The 19,233-nt window shown below is 45.4% G+C and overlaps 1 protein-coding gene across 1 annotated transcript in view; it reads left to right on the top strand.

The window, feature by feature from the left end:
- LOC113916743 (heat shock transcription factor 2 binding protein) overlaps window positions 1–19,233 on the top strand; it is a 98,265-nt gene that overhangs the window by 58,780 nt on the left and 20,252 nt on the right. Inside the window, exon 8 of the mRNA XM_027583609.2 lies at window positions 1,014–1,117. Within this exon, the coding sequence (XP_027439410.1) occupies window positions 1,014–1,117 (104 nt within the window). The remainder of the gene's footprint in view (window positions 1–1,013; window positions 1,118–19,233) is intronic.

Genomic DNA, 19,233 nt, shown 5'->3' with positions numbered 1-19,233 from the left:
AACCAGCTATTTCGACAGAAAACTGTAACAAACACTTTCTGTGGCATGCATGTATGCATGTACCACAGTTTATTTAATCAGGCCCTTGTTAATGGCCTGAATCACTATTACTGATTTTTTTTTGCCTCAGGCTCCAATGTGTCTTGGCATGACACTTTTTTTTTTAAAAGATTTTATTATTTGAGAGAGAGAGAAAGCACATGAGGGGGGGAGGGTCAGAGGGAGAAGCAGACTCCCTGCCGAGCAGGGAGCCCGATGCGGGACTCGATCCCGGGACTCCAGGATCATGACCTGAGCCGAAGGCAGTCGGTTAACCAACTGAGCCACCCAGGCGCCCTTGGCATGACACTGTTACTGATCCCATCTTTATTTAAAATTTTGATGTATTGCTTATTATGGGATTTTTGCAGTACTTTTGATTTTTTAAAAATTTGCTTTACAATACATTTAAAAGATCCTGGCTACTGAACATTTTGGCGCCCCTTACATTTGCCCCCAAGCAAGTGCTTTACTCTCTGCACCCTAGTGCGCCCTGCTGGTGCTCTTCATCCCTGATGCTGTGGATTAAACACACTTACATGGCCTGTGCTGGCTACCCAGACATCATGGATAATGTTCATTGAATGAAAAGATAGGATTAAATTGTAAGCAGCTGAATTGAACTGTTAGAGCACAGTATACTTACGAATCGAGGGCTGCCTGTGTGTAAATGCAGGAGTGGCCTCGGTAAATTTGGTCTTGAGGTTTACTGTGGGACCCTCTCTGCAGTTGTGTCCCTTGATTATGTGCACTTCTACAAGGTGGTTTTCTGTGGGCCTGTTGCTGGAGCTTCCAGTTCTCCTGTAACATCCCAGGGAGCGGTATTATTTCACGTACGTCCTGCCTACAGTGCCTGTCACCCAGCCTGCAGAATGGGGCATCTGCAGCGTAGGAAAGCCCCGTTTATCAGCAGGAGTATTTAGGGTGAGACTTCACGTGGGGCATCATCTCAACCTGTCTTCTTTCCATTTCAGGTTACTGCTGATGTCCCTGTACAACGTGAGCATCAACCTAAAAGGCTTGAAGTACATCAGCGGGAGCCCGGGATTCATCCCGCTGCTGTGGTGGCTTTTGAGTGGTGAGGAGAGGGCTTCCCTGTAAATGTTCTTGTACCGCGCGTGCACCTATTTCTTTCTGGCCAGAGGAAGGTGTGAAGTATTAGAAATATTGGGATTGATTGTCCTAAGGTGTTAGCATTCTTTAAAAAAAGATTTCAAACTATAGAGAACTCAGTGGTGTGCTAGGTTATTTCTAGTTCTGCTTCTGAAGTAGTGCTTTTGGTGTATTTATGATTCTGTGACACAAAGAAAAACTATCTTTAAACATTTATTTTTATTTTTTTTGAAGACTTTTATTTATTAGAGAGAGAGAGAGAGAGAGCACAAGCAGGGGGAGGGGCAGAGGGAGAAGCAGACTCCCTGCTGAGCAGGGAACCTGATGGGGAACTCGATCCAGGACCCTGGGATCATGACCTGAGCCGAAGGCAGACGCTTCACTGACTGAGCCACCCAGGTGCCCCAAAGAAAGATTATGTTATAAAGCAGCTGGTAAAGGGCATTCACCTGTCCCTTTGTGGACAAAACAGCGCTGTGTGTCGTCCAGGGCTCTGAATGTCAGGTGAAGGAAAGGGGGAGAGAGAAAAGTTTTTGTTTTCTCTGAAATAAAAGCTCTCTCTATGGTTTCTTTTTCTCTCTGACCACTAATTAATTACTTAATTTATATTTTATTTTTGAAAATGTCTATTTCAGTGTAGTTAATACACAGTACTGTATTAGTTTTAGATGTATAATGTGGTGATTTAACACTTCTCTGTATTACTCAGGGCTCATCAAGATAAGTGTCCTCTTACTGCCCATCCCCTGCCCACCTCCCCTCTGGTGACCATCAGTTTGTTCTCTGCCCACCTCCCCTCTGGTGACCATCAGTTTGTTCTCTGCCCACCTCCCCTCTGGTGACCATCAGTTTGTTCTCTGCCCACCTCCCCTCTGGTGACCATCAGTTTGTTCTCTGTAGTTTGAGTCTGTTTCTTGGTTTGTCTCTTTTTTTCCCCCATTTGCTTGTTTGTTTTGTTTCTTAAATTCCACATGAGTGAAATCATGTGATACTGTCTTTCTCTAACTTATTTCACTTAGCATGATACTCTCTAGCTCCATCCATGTTGTTGCAAATGGTAAGACTTCATTCTATTTTATGGTCTAGTAATATTCCATTGTATATACCGCCTCTTCTTTATCCATTCATCAGTCGATGGACACTTGGGCTGTTTCCATAATTTCGCTATTGTAGAAAATGCTGCTATAAATATAGGAGTGCACATATCTTTTCAAATTAGTGATTTCATATCCTTTGGGTAAATACCCAGTAGTGCAATTGCGGATCGTAGAAGAGTTCTATTTTTAACTTTTGGAGGTGTGTCCATACTGTTTTCTAGAGCGGCTGTACAGTTTGCATTCCCACCAGCAGTGCATGAAGTTTCCTTTTTCTCCACATCCTTGCCAACACTTATTGCTTGTGGTGTTGATTTTAGCCATTCTGACAGGTGTGGGGTGATATCTCATTGCATTTCCCTGATGATGAGTGATGTTCATCATCTTTTCATGTGTCTATTGGCCATCTGGATGTGTTCTTTGAAGAAATGTCTGTTGATGTCTTCTGCCCATTTTTAACTGGATTATTTGTGTTTTGGGTTGAGTTATATCTGTTCTTTATATATTTTGGATACTAACCCTTTATCAGATGTGTTACTTGCAAATACCCTTCTCCCATTCTGTAGGTTTCTTTTTAGTTTTGTTGATGGTTTCCTTTGCTGGGCAGAAGCTTTTCTCTCTCTCTCTCTCTCTTTTTTTTAAGTAGGCTCCATGCTCAGTATGGAGCCCAGCATGCAGCTTGTACTCACAACCCTGAGATTAAGACCTGAGCAGAGATCAAAAATCAGACGCTTAATCGACTGAGCCACTTAGACACCCTGAGAAGCTTTTTATCTTGATCAAGTCCCACTAGTTCATTTTTGCTTTTGTTTCCCTTGCCGCAAGAGACATACCGAGAAATATGTTATGGTCAATGTCTGACCACGAATTTAACCTAAAATTTTGTCCCAATTTGTTCATCATAACTTTTAACGCTACATATTTAGCAGGTGCATATTTCACTTAGGTGTGCAAAATATAGGCTTTCCTTATTTTTTCATAATTTATATAGATCTCTGTTTGAGCTTCAGTTCTACTTGGTGGTGAATGCTTATTTTTCTGTAACAGCTTTTTTCAGTTATAATTGATACACAATAAACTGCACACATTTAAGGCAAATGATTGATAAGTTTTAATGTAAATATATACCTGTAAAATCATCACTGCAATAAAGAGAGTGAAGGTGCGCATCACCTCCAGGAGGTACCTGTGCTCCTTGGTGTTTCCTCCCTCCCACCCCTCTGCTCCCCTCTTCCCAGACAAATTCACCCCCTTTCTACACTATAAATTGTTTTCATTTTCCACGGGTTTATATACTTGATATCATATATCTTGTACTCTGTTTGCCTAGCTTTTCTCATTCAACGTGATTATTTTGAGATCCATCCATGTTATTGTGGACTAATAGTTGACTGCTTTTTATTGCTAAATAGTGTTCTATGCTGTGGGTCTACCACAATTGCTTTATTTATTCAGGTGTTGATAGACCTTTGGGTTGTCTCCAGGATTTGGCTATTATACACGAAGCTGCTATAAATATTCTGGTATGTCTTTGCATGGACACATGCTCTCGCTTCTCTTGGGTAAATACCTGGGAGTGGAATGTTTGGGTGTGTGGTAGGTGCATGCTACCATTTTGCACACCCCCGGGGCAGCACGTCAGTGTTCAGCTGCTGTGCATCCTCGTTGGTGCTTGTGTGGTCTTTCTGTTTAACTTTAGACACTCCAACAGGGGCATAGTGCTACCTTTTGCTGTGGCCTTAATTTGCATTTTTGTTATGATTAATGATGCTGAGCATCTTTTCATGTGCTCATTTCCTGTCCCTGTATCTTCTCTGATAAGGTATCTTTTCATATCTTTTGCCCATTTAAAAAAATGGGGTTGTTTTAATTGAGTATCGAGAGTTCTTTGTGTATTCTGGATACAAATCCAAATATTTTCTCCTGGTCTCTGGTTTTTCTTTTCTTTTCTTAAGAGCATCTTCAAAGAAGGTTGGAGGTTCTTAATTTTTTTTGATAAAGATTTATTTATATATTATTTTAGAGTGAGAGAGTGAGAGTGAGCAGGGGGAGGGGCAGAGGGAGGGAGAACCCCAAGCAGACGCCCCACTGAGCGCAGAGCCCGACGTGGGCGTGGGACTCAATCTCATGATCCTGAGGTCATGACCTGAGCCGAAATTGAGTCGGACACTTAACCAAACTCAGCCCCCAGGAGCCCCAAGGGTCTTGATTTTGATGAAGTTTAACTTATTCTTTTTCTTTTATGAATTGTGCTTTTGAGGTAGAAATCTTTGCCAAACTCAAGATCACAAATATTTTAAATTTGTTTTCCTTTAATAGTTCTATAGTTCTGCATTTTACATTCAGGTCTCTGATCCAGTTTGGGTTACTATTGGCATGCAGTGAGAGGCGGGAGTCCCAGTTCTTGTGTGACGTAAGGCTGCCTGGTTGGTGTGATGCTGTTTGTTGTGAAGGCTCTTTTCTCCACTGGATGGCCTCTGCATCTCTGTTGAAAATCATGTGTATGTGAGGGTGTGGTTTTGGGCTCACTGTTCTGTTCCATGGATCCATTTTTGTATCATTATGCCAGTACCATACCACATAATAAATCTTAAAGTCAGGTACTGTTAATCTAATTTTTTCAAAGTTGTTTTGGCTATTTCTAAGTTCTTTTCATTTCCAGATAAATTGAGAATCAGCTTGTCACTTTCTACCAAAAAAAATCCTGTTGAGATTTTTATTGGGATTATGTTGTATTGACATTTCATTTGGGGAGAATTGACATTTTATCAATATTGCATCTTTCAATCCACAAATGCAGTATATATGTCCGTTTATTTAGATATTATTGTGAGACGGGTCTCTCATGTTTCTTTACATCTTAAGAGCAGAGGAACGGACCTCCTTTGTTCCCGGTTGTCTTTGCAAGGACGCTTGTATAGTGAGCAAAGGGTGGGTTTGTGTACAAGCATGCAGCAAGGGTAATGCTTCCCTCTAGGGCAAAGGTCAGGTAGGCTTACTACCCATTGTGAAAGATTCGGGCTTCCTCTTATGTCAAGCAACCCCTGGCTTGTGCACGGCCCTGTGGAATTGGGTCTCACTGGACTGGCACAAGTGTGGGTATGGCCGTTGCTGGTGAGTAGTGCGGTTCTTTTTCTTGGACTCAGGAGGCACCTGTGAAACTACAGTCTGCTGACCTCTTAGCTGGCAAGGAGGATCAGACCTGACTTCCATGGTCGTAAGGGGTGTGTTTCGTATTACATGATAACTCCTACCCACCAGGGCTGGATGCTTGACCAAACAGCTTTTTTTCTCTTGAGAATGTGAACTAAGGGACCCATGGGATCAAAGGTGGGTCGTGGGCCTGACCTATGAGATAATCCAGGCTGGTTGTCATGGGCACACGATGGGCACCGTGCCTATGGGAAGGGATGGGATGGTGAGAGGGAGAGGCTAATTAGATGAGAGTACCTGACCCTTCTTGAGTGCTAGTCACTGTTTTAAGTGCTTTACATATAGTCACAGATTGATTTCTCTAAATACCACGATAAGGTAAATATTATAATTTCTCTTTTATAGATGAGGCAGCTGGAGCACATAGGGGTGAAGTAACTTGCCCCAGGTTATAGAGCCCCTGAGAGTTGGGCTCCAGACCCCATCTCTTGGCCACCCTCTTGGACTGCTGCTTTGCAGGAAGCACCTCAGACATGAAGCCTTAGTCCTGGGTGGCTTCCTGCCTTTGCCTGCCACTGGGTCGGCTTGGCTTGGCCTTGGAGATGGGTGTCCTGAGTCCCTGTGCCTCTCTCTGTTTAAGCTAGCTTGCAGCCAGTGATCCTTCAGCACCTTCTGCCAGCTGTTTACTTTCTCATCAAAACAGGGCCTTAGGCTAAATGTTCTGTAGAGCCTGTTTTAGCTCTGGTGCTCCAGAAATTGTCGGCGGCTGAGTGAAAGTTGTCATGAGTCTCACTTTAGTTTATACAGCCCTCTAGATCCAAGTAGTCCAAGAGTGTCAGTTCCTGACTCTCACCAGAGATGGTGCTCTTTGACCAGGGGGGTGGTTCCTGCTTAAACTCTGGGTCACACACAGTAGGGGACCGTGGTGAAGTTGCCTTAATACCACTTTTCCCCACTGTGGCATCGGGCTTCCTTGTCCACGAAGACAGTTGCTTGTTGTTTTGACACGGTGAGCACAGCCCAAACCCTAATAAATCTTTTGCAAGGTAATTTTGCCTGGTATCTTTTGAGTTGTTAATCACAGTCAAACAAAGACAAGGTCTAGTAAGGCCAGGATGTTTGACCTCTGAATTCTGTATGGAATTACTTCAGCTTAAAAATTGAAATTTGTTATGGAATTTGGTGCGTATTTTAGGAGGGTGAATATATATTTTCTTATATAATAGGGAAAGAGGAACAAAAATAGCTTCCTGAAAATTAAGGTGTGCTTTTTGGTGCTTGACGGTGGTGCTGTGATTGTTTTCAGAATTCGAGGTTCTTGTAACTGCTTAGAGCTGGGAGAGAATTTGAAAACTGGCTTCTTGTACCCCTTTGCTTTTAGGTAGATCTGCTTTATGAAATATACTAGAGAAATAAGAATCTCCTCTAGTTTTTAGAAGATCTAGGAAAAAAGATTTCATTACTTCTCTCAATAACGGGGTCCTCCTTTTATCAGTTCTCGGTTGGGGGACTTGACGTATTTTAAAGCAGATCGACTTTGGACGCATTTGACTCAGATTAAAATTGCAGATTTTCTACTTGGGAATTCACCTACCCTTTTAGAATCCCACTTTTCTGATCTGCAAAATGAAGATTTCTACCTCAAGGGTCTATAGTGTATATTAACATGCAATCTGCCTGGGCCAGCACCTCACAGTTGGTGTTAAATAGGTGTCACTTTCCCTTTTTATGCCTCATCTAAATCTTTCATGCTGCAGTGAAAGCTCATTTTCTTTTATTTCCTTTGACCTAAAGGTGGCAAGTTGCTATCAAGTACCTGGACTTCTCGGATCCAGAGTACAGGACCAGTTGCTGTTAATCATCCCTGACTTAATAACTTCATTTCTTTTAATGTTTGTTGGATTTCATTTTCCTTCCCTTTGTTCAGCTATGTGGCTGGCTTTTCCCCAGGCTTTCTCCACATTCTTAACATTCCTCTTAGGCTGCAGAACTAGCATAGAACACCAACGAATGGCTGACGAGGACAGGGTGTGTTGGGATGATGACCACATGTTATGTAACTGCTAAAGCAAACTAGTATTTTGATCACACTTCTAAATTTTTAGCTCTGTATTTCCTACCATGCTGACAGCGTTGGATAGGAAGGCTTTGGCCTCCCACCTCATTGTTACTCAGTTTGCCTAAGCAATGTGAGAGATCGATAGTCCTACCAGACCTCTGTCCTGAACTCGAGACTCACATTTCCAGCTATCTACTTGCTATCTCCACACAGGTATCTGATAGACATTCAGACGTTTCCACGTGCACGACCCCTACCAGGCATCCAGATGGCTCCACGTGGACATCTAATGGACACTTAACTCTCAGTGTGTTCAGACTCCGTTCCTAATCTTCTCCAAGCTGACCTCTTGTCATGGCCTTCCCATGACCACTCTATTTCGATTCCTCAGGCCTTTAAAAGCCTTATAGTGAATCTCATCTCCTTTTCCTTTCACACCCACATCCAATCTGTTAGGAAATCTTGATGGCTCCACTTTGAAAATCTGTCCAGAATCTGACCACCATTTCCCACTCCCAGCTGGTTTTGATCCTCCCTCATCTTTCCTTTAAACAACTCCAGCAGCTTCCTCCAGATCTCCCTACTGTCCATCTTTGTAGGGCATGAATTGGAAGCCAAGGGTATGATGGAATGGATCCCAGACCAACTCTCCTTACTGAAAACAGTCAAAATGCTGAGTGAGATGTAAAAAAAATGTAAAAAATTGCTCCTCTGAGCTAGAAAAAGGGTAATTGTATCCAAAGCCCATAAGCCAAGTGAACGTGGGACGCCAGAGAAGTTAAGAGACCTGAGCTAATGCCTATTTTGAGGGCATTTGTCAAAATGACCTTCAGTTTCCACAGCCTCACAGGGTGTGGGGACAGGAAACAAAGGCCAAGTCCCATCCCAGATGAGTAGCCCCGTAGGGACTCCCAAAGGCATTTACCAACATTGCAGGGGTAAACTGAGGATACTCCTCCAACCCTTGGGGACTGTAGGAAAATTGCTTTTAGGGGAGGTCATCAAGAGGACATGACTGCTGGCTGCACCTTGGCAACGGGAGGCTTCTCACCACCCCCACCCCATCCTTGGAATGTGCATGCTGCTTGTCTTCCCTGCTCACACAAGCTGTCCCAAGGACATAGCCTTGAGATAGAGATGTGGTGTTGAGACCATTTTGACGATATATATGACTGAACCCCACTTATGGCCTCTATGTAAACTTTCTTTTTTTGAAGATAGAAGTGTTTTTATATATTTATTTTTTAATTTTTTAGAGTTTTATTTAAATTCTAGTCAGTTAACACACGGTGTTATATTGGTTTCAGGTGGTACAAGGTAGTGGTTCAGCACTTCGGTGCAACACCCGATGCTAATCACAAGTGCACTCCCTCATTCCCATCCCCTGTCTCCCCCATCCCCCACTCTCCTCCCCTCTGCTGACCATCAGTGTGTTCTCTGTAGTTAAGAATCTCTCTCTCTCTTTTTTTTGCCTTTGCTTGTTTGTTTCTTAAATTCCACATATGAGTGAAATCGTATGGTATTTGTCTTTTTCTGAGACTGACTTATTTCACTTAGCATAATATTCTCTAGCTCCATCCATGTTGTTGCAAATGGCAAGATTTCTTTCTTTTTTATGGCTGAGTAATATTCCATTGCTTATATACATACACCACATCTTTATCCATTCATCAGTGGATGCACACTTGGGCTGTTGCCATATTTTGGCTATTGTTGATAATGCTGCTGTAAACATCAGGTTGCATGTATCCCTTTGAATTAGTGTTTTTGTATTCTTTGAAGAAATAGCTAGTAGTGCAATTGCTGGCTTGTAGGGTAGCTCTATTTTTAAGTTTTTTTTTCTGGTGGGTGAGTGCGGGGACCCACAGGTCTTGTGGCTGGCTGAGACAAGCCTTGTGTGTACGTTCCCTTTGCTTATTAAGCCTGCCAGTGGCCGTCCTGGAGTGGCCAGCCTTTTTCTGTGGTCTTTCGCTGCCCTCCATCTTCAGGGGCTGATCTCAGGTTACACCCAGTAAGCTCCTAGGAGGTTGTGAATTAACAGTTGTCTGACCTTTGGTACTGAATATGGTGGGGGAAGATCTCTTCTGAAAATTTGCCACCCTAGGTTGGTGTTCATGCAGCTTTGAAGCCTTAATTCAGACCTCTTGGGTGGTCCTCATTTAGAGAACAGTCTTTTCTAGAGAATTCTCTGACTTCAACTGAGTCCTTAAAAAATTGTTACAGCTAAGGTTTTAAGAACCCGAGCTCACATATTAAAAAATCACAAAAAGCATGGAAAGCATCACTAGTGAAATAACAATAGAGACTTGCAGAATTTTCAGATATAAGAATTATTGGATTATAAAATAAGTATGTTTAATATGTTTCAAGAAATAAAGGAGGAAGGGATTACTATATGAGTAAAGAGTAAGAGATTATAGAAATGACCAGGCAGATCTGAAAAAGGGCCAAATAGTATTTTTGGAAATCAACAGTATAATGATTAGAATTATAAATTTATTAGACAGTTTAACAGCAGATTATACATAGTTGAAGAGATAAATTGATACGGACGGATCTGAAGAAATTATCGAGAAGGAAGCACAGAGAGAGATGGAAAATAGGAGCAGATAGGGTGTGGAGGGGAGATGAAGAATGTACCCCATGACCAACTGGAGTTCTGGGAGGAGAGCGGGTGGAAACCACATTTGTTTTTTTTATTTTTTTTAAAAGATTTTATTTGTTTATTAGAGAGCACAAGCAGGGAGAGCGGGAGAGGGAGAAACAGGCTTTCTGCGGAGCAGGGAGCCCAATGCGGGGCTCGATCCTAGGACCCTGGGATCATGACCTGAGCCGAAGGCAGACGCTGAACTGCCTGAGCCACCCAGGCGCCCCTAGAAAGCACATTTGAAGAGAGAATGGTTGTTTACTTAATGGGGGAAGTCCAGCTGCTTGTAAGGGTGAATGAAAAGAGCTCTCTCCTTGGACACATTGTAATGAAAACCACAGAATCTTAAGGATAGAGATGGTCTTAGAGGCAGGTGGACACCAATATCTGTGGCTTCAGGGGGTGGCACTTTGGATGCCAGTGGACCCCCCATGGCAGTGGTGCCCCATCTTATGCTGGGAGAGGGTAGCTGCTGACCTGAGTGTGCCTGGGTCCTACCCCCACAGATACTCTTCACAGCGGGGGTGAGATGGACCTGAGACTGTCTCTGTAGCCCTCCCCAGGGTGTACGTCAGGAAGAGTGTGGTCTCAGATGGCAAGTGTGCGGGAGAGTGAAGGCCAGAGGGAGAAGCACATGTGTGCGTAAGTCTAAGTAACGTGGACCGTATGAAGGCAACAGAAAACCAAAGCGATGGGGTCAGAACAGGAGGAGCAGGACAGCAGCAGGGCGCTGGCTGGAGCGAGGCAGGTCTCCGCTTCATGAACGTGGTCCTGCCTGGGGGCGGCGCAGGGCGGCGGTGGAGGCAGCAGGGACGGCTGGCCCAGGCGTTGATGGCTCGGGGGCAGGTTAATGTGTAGGCAATAGAAGCAGAACGTACACCTGTAAGTAACATGAATACAGGCTAAACTGGAATGTTGAAAATTAATTCAAAAGGTGGTGAGAGAGAGAAAACAAAAAACAACAGGATAAGAGAAGCGACCAGCCCAGGTGTGTGTGTAGTTACAGGAACTGTAAATGGGCCCCACGATCCACTTGAAACATAGTAATGGCAGACCGGCTTCGAGACAGTCATTGACAAAATATGTGTTTATAGTGGTGGTTCCAGCTAGGACTTGAGACTACATAAAGGTTGAGACTAAAAGGAAAACATACCAGGCAGATTCTTATCAGTTCATCAGAAGGATATAACAATTGTGAATTTATATATATGCACTTCCTAATATAGTCTCAAAACAGAAGAAAAAACTATAGAGTCTTGGGTTATAAAGCAGGTCTCAACAAATTTCAGATGATCAGAATCATGTGGAATATCTTTGATTGCAGTACAGTGAAGCTGGAAATTAGTGACCAAAAAATTAGTAGAATCCCACATCTAGAAATTAAGTAACCTATAAGTAAAAGAAGAAATCATAATAGAAATTAGATATTTTGAACTGAACGATAAAAATATTACATATCAAAAATGGTGAAATGCATCTAAGTATTTAGTAGAAATTTTATTAGTTTAAGGAGGAAGGCAGAAAATTAATGAGCTAAACATCTACCATAAAGATTTTTTAAAAAGTTGAAACAACCCAAATAAAGTACAAGGAGGAAAATAGTAAAAGAAATGAACAGGCTATTACTAGCAGGTTCCATAGCAGGTTTGAGCTGGTGGTGGAAAGCATCAGCAAACTGCAGGCTGGACCAACAGAGACCATCTGGTCTGAGGGATAGAAACAGAAAAAAGTGAAAAAAGTACTGGAAGCTCAGAGGCCTGTGGGACACTGTGGAGCATACCAGTATGTGCAGAGTCCCTGAAGGAAATTCGAGAGAGAAAGGAAAAGAAAAAACTATTTGAAGAAATGTCTGAAAACTTCCTCACGTTGATGAAGAACAGTCTATATATCCGAGAAGTACAGTGCACTCCAAGCGGGGTAAACACAGATTTACATCTAGACGTATCACAGTCGAACTGCTCATACTTGAGGCAAAGGAAACATCTCGAAATCAGCAAGGAATCCACAACAAGATGAACGGCCTTCTGCTCTTCAGAAACAGTGGTCGTAATGCAGGGGGATGATCCGTCAAAGTTCTGAGAGTTAAGACTATACCAAGAATTCTGTGTCCAGCTAAACTATTCTTCAAAAGTGGAGGTGAGCCACAAGCCTGGATAAACAAAGACTGCGGCATTTTATTGCTAGCAGACCTTCTTCACCAGAAAGGGAGTTCTTCAAGCTGGGAGAACACGATAGCAGGACATAGCCCCGATCCTTGCTGGGTGCTGCGTGGGACGCACGGGGGCGGCTGGGGTTTCAGAGCGGCTCTCTGTCCAAACTGCTGCCTGAAAGACTTGTAGCAAAAATTAGAGGTCTTCTCCCACTCCTGGGTATTTACTGAAAAGAACTAAAAACAGGATCTTGAAGAGCTACTTGTACATCCATATTCATGGCAGCGTGACTTACAAGAGCCGAGATAGGGAGGCATCCAAAATGCGCGTCGGCTGAATGGACAGAGGAGAGGTGGGGTACTCGCAGTGGGACCTTGCTCAGCCACAGAACAGAAGGACACCCGGACCCTGCGGCAACGTGGTTGAAGCCTGGGGACGTGATGCTGAGTGAGCTAGGCCGGTCCCAGACCGATTCTGCAAGAGTCCACTCATAGGAGGTACACAAAACAGTCCTGCTCAGAAACCGAAGGTAGAATTCTGGGCGCCAAGGGTAGGGGAGTGATTCACGGAAACACAGTGTCAGACTTACAAGATGAACAGAATCCTGGAGACGGACGGACAGTGGCGTGGTGGCGTAAGAGTGTGTGAATGGACTTAGCACCATGGACCTGTACCCTTGAAAATGGTTAACAGGTAAGTTTTATGTAAGTTTTACCACAATAAAAAAATAAAACCTTTCAAGTGTCAGCTGTAGAAGTATATAGTAAAACCACATGGGAAGATAGTTGTAGTAGATCGTTGCCCAGAGAAAGTAGCGTCCCCAGACTGTAAACATGACCTGAGTTGTATGAGGCATTACATACGTGAAATGGCCCTATTAAAAGACCCCACAGCTTTGACTCCCGCTCATCTGTCCGTGTTTGCTGCTCCTGCCCATCTTCAAAGGCTCAGCCCAGGTCCTGCCTTGTGGGAGCCTCAGTGTGCTGGCGTTTCTTTGTTTCCGTTTTACTTGGAGACAATTTAACATTTTCTTGTTCTTTTGTTTCTCAAATGCCAATTATCTCCAACTAGACCGTAAGGGTTTTTTTTTGTTTTTTGTTTTTTTTTGGTAGGAACCAGATCTTAGGTTTCTTTGGAATTCCTGTGATCATAATCCTGCCTCTCCCAGTGCCCCTCAGCTGTGGCCTTGGGCCCATGCGCCATGGGAGCAGCCCTGTGCAGAGCATACGCCGGGGGCTGGGGTCTGGTTTCCCTCAGGCCATGGCTGCCCTGTCCTCGGGGCTCATCTTGCCTCCATCCAGGCTCTGCTTTCCAGTTCTCCGCCAGCCTGAGCCCTGACTGGATCTCAGGCTCTTCTGAATCCATGCCACCTTTTACCCAGCCTCTGGGGCTCTTTGCCATGGCCTGCAAGCAGTTAGCTACCCACATATGGCCCAGCATTGTCAGCAGACCCCTCCTGTTCTGCACACTCCTCAGGGTGAGCACACAGCCTAGACTGAGACTGGTGGTGGCCTAATTGGCCCCTGGGCTGGGAAAGTTAGCCCTAGACTTAGTTTCTTTGGGGCTATCACCCTGTTTGCCCGCTATGCTCCTGTCCTCTTCCCGTGGAGCGGGTCTTCTGCACGGGCCACCAGTCAGCAAGGGACCTGGCAGTGCCAGGTGCTGGTCTCCGTGATGGGAGTGTGAGTGGAGCAGGCCAGAGTCTTCCTTGCGGACTTTTCTGGCTAGAGCTGTGAAGAAGGCCACTCTGGGCCGCGGAACTACTACTAGGCGCAAGTCTGTGTTCCCCGTGGTGGTGTTCCTGACCTCCTGGAGGAAGGCCATCTGTACTGTCCATCACGGAAGCCACGGTAGAGGTGCTGAGACAAGAGATGCCGGCAGGAATCCAGCAGTTGGCCCGTGTTATCCGGTCCTTCCAAGTCCTGGTTCTTTAGCTTTTTCTCAAATTTCAAGGTACTCTGGAAGCGTCTGTGAATCACTCGTTTTGTTTTTCTTCAGTTAGTTCAAGCCTTGTTTTCCTTTCTGTTCAGGGCCGTGTACCTCCCTTCTCCAGCCCACACTGATTCCACTTCATCTTCTTCCGTGGCACCTGTCACCTTTGACAGAGAGCACAGTTTCCCTCCTCGTTCTTGGTGGTGGTTTGCTGTCTGTCTTCCACACCAGAATGAAAGCTCTAGAGGGCAGGGATCTTCGTTTGCCTCGCAGATGGAACCCGGCACCTTTAACACATAGGAGGTGCTCAAAAATACGTCTCAACTGAAGGAATGAAAGACCAGTTGGCATGAAGCTGTATATCATCTCAGGGATGAAAAGCCATTGTTTAAAATTTGGTTATATCACAGAGAAGATGGAGGGTTGGGTTGTATGTCTCTGGGTTATGTACACAGAGGGAGGCTGAGAGGTTTGGAGGCTAGGGAAAGTTATTTTCTCTTGCAGTTTGTCTTTAAATGGTGACTTTTCTGCCATAAAAGTAGGTTACTAAAATGTGAAATCTTCATTTTTAGTGGTTTGTTTTAATATAGGCCCCTAATACTAGAATAATTTTCATGATCATTCTCTCCATATGAATTCTTTGTTCATCTTTAAGAAAAGACATCACTGAACATTCTCCATCAGCTCACACTAATGAGGGATCTGGTGCTTAGGGTTATTGCTCTTTATCAGACTATGAAACCTCAGCTGATGAGATTGCTCATCTGATTTGCAGGCCTTCCAGCTGTGAACACTCTGTTGATGACATTTGTTATGTAGTCTCTTGGAAGCCATTTATATTCAGAAGTCAAAAGAAACCCTGTAGAAGGTAAAAACTGGGGAGTTAGTGTTTACCAAATATTTGTTGGGTTATATTTCTTGGACACAAATATAACATTGTAAATGCTACAACTGTGGAGGAAGAGTTTGTGTCCCCAGGTCGTATGGTTCCAGCAGAGAGAGGTCCTGGCTGGCCCAGCAGATACTGGGCCAGAGCGCCCTCTAGTTTGCAGGCATCACACCCCCAGCCAGAGTGTCCCAGCAGGTCACAGAGACCTATATAGAGTAGAGCCATTGTCAGGGCACCAGATGCCATTGTGACTTCAACCCAGGAACAGCCCAGAAGGCAGGGGCCCCCACCCCCCTGCCCCTGCCAGTTTAATCTGGGAAGGTGCCCCTTAGAGCTCTGCCTACATTGCTGTGGGGTCCAGGACTCTTCAAAGTCTTCTCTCATGCTGGGTCAGGTCCTAGCACTCTGAGATAACTGTCCCTTTTGTGCAAGCCATGAAACTGGGCACTGGGCGGGTCTGAGTGTAACAGTTCCCGGCCTGGTGCAGCTGGGATTCGGAACCACATCACCTTTCTTCCGTGACGTATTTGGTTGTGTCTGTGTATCCAGGACTCTGTGGACAGCTTATCCAGCCCCTTTGTCTTCTTTCTCGTATCTGATTATTCAGGGCGTTAATCTCCCTTTTATGGATCCTGTGACACATAGAAAGAGATCCTAAACTCCAGTAAGGGCTTTTGTGGAAGAAAAAAAAGAAAGAAAGAAATCAGCCCCCTCCCCTTGTGCCCTGATAGTCACGCTTGGGTTTCTATTCCTAAAGGTTGTAATTTAGTTGATTGGGAATGGGGCACAGGCATCTGGGTGTTCACACCTGCCCAGTTCCCTTTAATATGTGAGGCAAGTTAGAGGGTTAGTGTGCTGAGGTAGTCGTGCAGTCCTGTCATCGTGCGAGTGATTGGTTTCAGCTTCAGGCCTTCGGCTGGTCCGTGCATGGCACCCATCTGTCCACAGTCACTGGTCCACAGGGGGACGCAGGAGTGAAATAGGCCCATCCAGACCCCAGGGGCGGTGGAGAGGCTTCTCTCTCACTGGATAGGAACAGGGATGCACGTTGTAGCTCAGCGTGAGGGAGGAGGGCAGCCTGTAGGTGATTGTCTGGGGGCAGGACGGAGAGAAGAACCAGTCCGACCTTTGGTGATGTAACCGAGCCACTGAATCCAGCCCGGCTTTGGCACTTGACAAGAAATGAAGGATTCTTACTGCTCAAGCCAGTTTGAGCTGCAGTCTTATACTTTGAGCTGAACTATTCAGACACACTGTTCTGTAGTAAATCCAGTAGAATTTCCTAAATCGGGTCCAAGTTTCTCCATATGCAGAGTGAAGGCATATACAGAAGATGCACTAGTTGGAGGTAACATCTACATTTGCTTGAAAACACACCCTGCCAGCACCATCTCACCTGCTTTTCTGTTCTTGACAAAGTGTGCAGTGTGGAATCGAACAGGGAAGTCCACAGAGTCTCTGCATGTGTGAAGTGGAGGTGGGAGGAAGAGGTGCAAATCCTGCTTGTTAGTTGGGTCTTGAGCCAAGTTTGGTGAGCAGCCTGTGCTCCCGGTCTCCATCTGTAGAACAGTGATGTTGGCACGAGCTTCAGCGCACCTACGAGAGCTCAGTCAGCCCTCGGACCTCGAGTGGCCAGCGCAGGACCTGGGTGGGGAGACAGAGCCACATGGAGTCACCAGCATTTGTCCATTTTTGATCTGTCATAATGGTAGCTGTTATGGTCTCAAGAGTGAGTGAAAGTTGGGAATGAGGATGTCATCAGGATAATTAAAAGCATTATTTTGGCTTCAAATAACGTTCAGTGAAGTTTCTTTTTAAGCCGAGTTAGGTGTGTTTAACTTCATTTTGCATGACAGTAAAATCAGCCAAAAAAGTAACTTACATGTTTAATTTTCAAGACTATGCACAGAGTGCTTAACTCTTAGGAACATAGATCATAATTATGTCATTCTTTAAGAAGTTTAGCATCACTAGGGCAAGGCTGTCATCTGTGAGGTGGGGTAGTGGAGGGTTGCCTTCTATAGGATTTTTTTTTTTTAAGATTTTATTTATTTGTCAGGGGGAGAAGGAACACAAGCAGAGGGAGAGGAAGAGGGAGAAGCAGACTCCCCATGGAGCAGGGAGCCGATGTGGGGACTCGATCCCAGGACCCTGGGATCATGACCTGAGCCAAAGGCAGACGCTTCACCAACTGAGCCACTCGGGCACCCGCCTTCTGTATGACATTGTAAAATATGTGTGACTGGCTTAATATTTAATCCCTGGTAATCCACGTCATGTTTATGTTGTGAACAGCAACGGTAGCCAATAGGAATACAAGACCTTACCTGAGCGCTTGCTGCATGGCAGCCACTGACTTAGACCCATACTCACCACATCTGCGTAGTCTCTCCAGCAGATCTATTTTACACAGAAAGACACTAGGGCTCGTGGAGGTGTGGAGGCTCTCCAGGGCCCCACAACCAGGGAGTGAGGTACCTTAGCAGAGCTGATTCAGATGCATGGTTGTGGGCAGGGTGAATGCTGTGGACAGTCATGAAGGTACAAAGCAAGTGGCAAACCCTCAACCTCTTGTCCACGCAGAAATGTAAGTCACTGAGCTCTGGGCCCAGGAGGACGGGGTCCCACATCTGATGTTGCTATCCTTACATGAAATTGGACATGGGAATCTGGAAATGACTTTTGAGTTATGATGTAAATCCCCCTAGGACCTGCCACTGGCTTTCAGTCTGCCCTAATTTTGGTTGCTCTTTCAACTGTGGAGAGGAGAAAAGACGCCTTTAGGGATTTTCCTCCACAGCAGGATCCTAACAGTATTCAGTGGAGGTGCACTTCTCACTTACTTGGCAGGGTCACTTGACAGCAGTGCTTCGTTTTCTCTTGACCCGAAGAGGTTTTCCCCACGGTAGAACTGCGGCAGTATGTGTGGAAGCACTGGCAAGTGCCCGTTGTGTTTACCGCCGTCGTTGGGGTAGCGTCGGGCCTTCTGGAGCCCGCACCGCAGTTGTCCTGCAGCAGTTGGGTGGTGGCCGTTCCTCCCGTCTTGCTGCTGGAGACTCACAGCATTTTCTCCAGTTCTTGAAAGAGTCTGGAGCCCAGAGGAAGGGTGTAGTTCTCATGGCAGGCTTAGGACTTCTCCATGGAAACCCGCGGGCTTTGAACTAAGTTGGGAAGGGCTGGAACCGCAGCCCCGAGGAGGGTGAGGTGGGCATGCATACGGACGAGGCATTGCGTGTCCATGTGCTATGACCTTTGTCTGTGGCTGACTGCCTGTGACCAGGATTGTGTTATAAATACAGGGTAGCATTTGAAAAATACCAAATCCTAGAGGTCCAGACAGTTTGAGTTCCAATTGTTAAATCAGAAGCAAATACGAACAGTCTGTTTTATTTTTTTTAAAAGATTTTATTTATTTATTTGAGAGAGAGAGAATGAGAGCACGAGAGGGAAGAGGGTCAGAGGGAGAAGCAGACTCCCTGCTGAGCAGGGAGCCTGATGTGGGACTCGATCCCAGGACTCCAGGATCATGACCTGAGCCGAAGGCAGTCACTTAACCAACTGAGCCACCCAGGTGCCCTCGAACAGTCTGTTTTAAAAGCATAGTGGGAACTCCGTTAGAAGCAAGGAAGGGGAGGGAAGGCCTCACGCGCTCCTGCATTTCTGCTCCCCTCCGGTGCACCATGGGCCCTTCAGGCCCGGGAGCAGAGGGAGTAGAGAGGCCTGCCAGAGCTCTGTGTGTCTGCCGGCTGGTCTGGCCGGCCCTCCTCAGCACCCCTAAGCAGGAGAGGAGAGGCAGCAGCTCTGATTGGGCCACATTCCAACAGTCCCAAGGGTGAGGCAAGGCAGTGGGGACTGAGGTCTGTTCGGCGGATTGCTGGCTTCGTCCTCAATTCTTGTAACTGTGGGATCCTCGAGGGATGGGTGTGTGTATGTTGGGGTACAGGAGGATGAAGAACCATTGCTCTCAAGGTAAAGACCCAATCATTTTAATAGGAATCTCCCACAAAGTGTGATTAGGGAGGTAAATCCTTTGTTTGTAAGAAACTCATATGTCACTTGCACAGCTGAGCAGAAACGAATTTGAAATTAACCATGCCATGGAGTGGTGGTGTGGGCCCCTGCAGATCTATTGGGTGTCTTCAGAGCAGTCAGCCAGG

This window comes from Zalophus californianus, chromosome 1 (genome assembly GCF_009762305.2).
Source record: "Zalophus californianus isolate mZalCal1 chromosome 1, mZalCal1.pri.v2, whole genome shotgun sequence".
Lineage (NCBI taxonomy): Eukaryota > Metazoa > Chordata > Mammalia > Carnivora > Otariidae > Zalophus > Zalophus californianus.
Note: the sequence above shows the minus strand (reverse complement) of the source record. Positions and strands in the feature narration are given on the sequence as shown.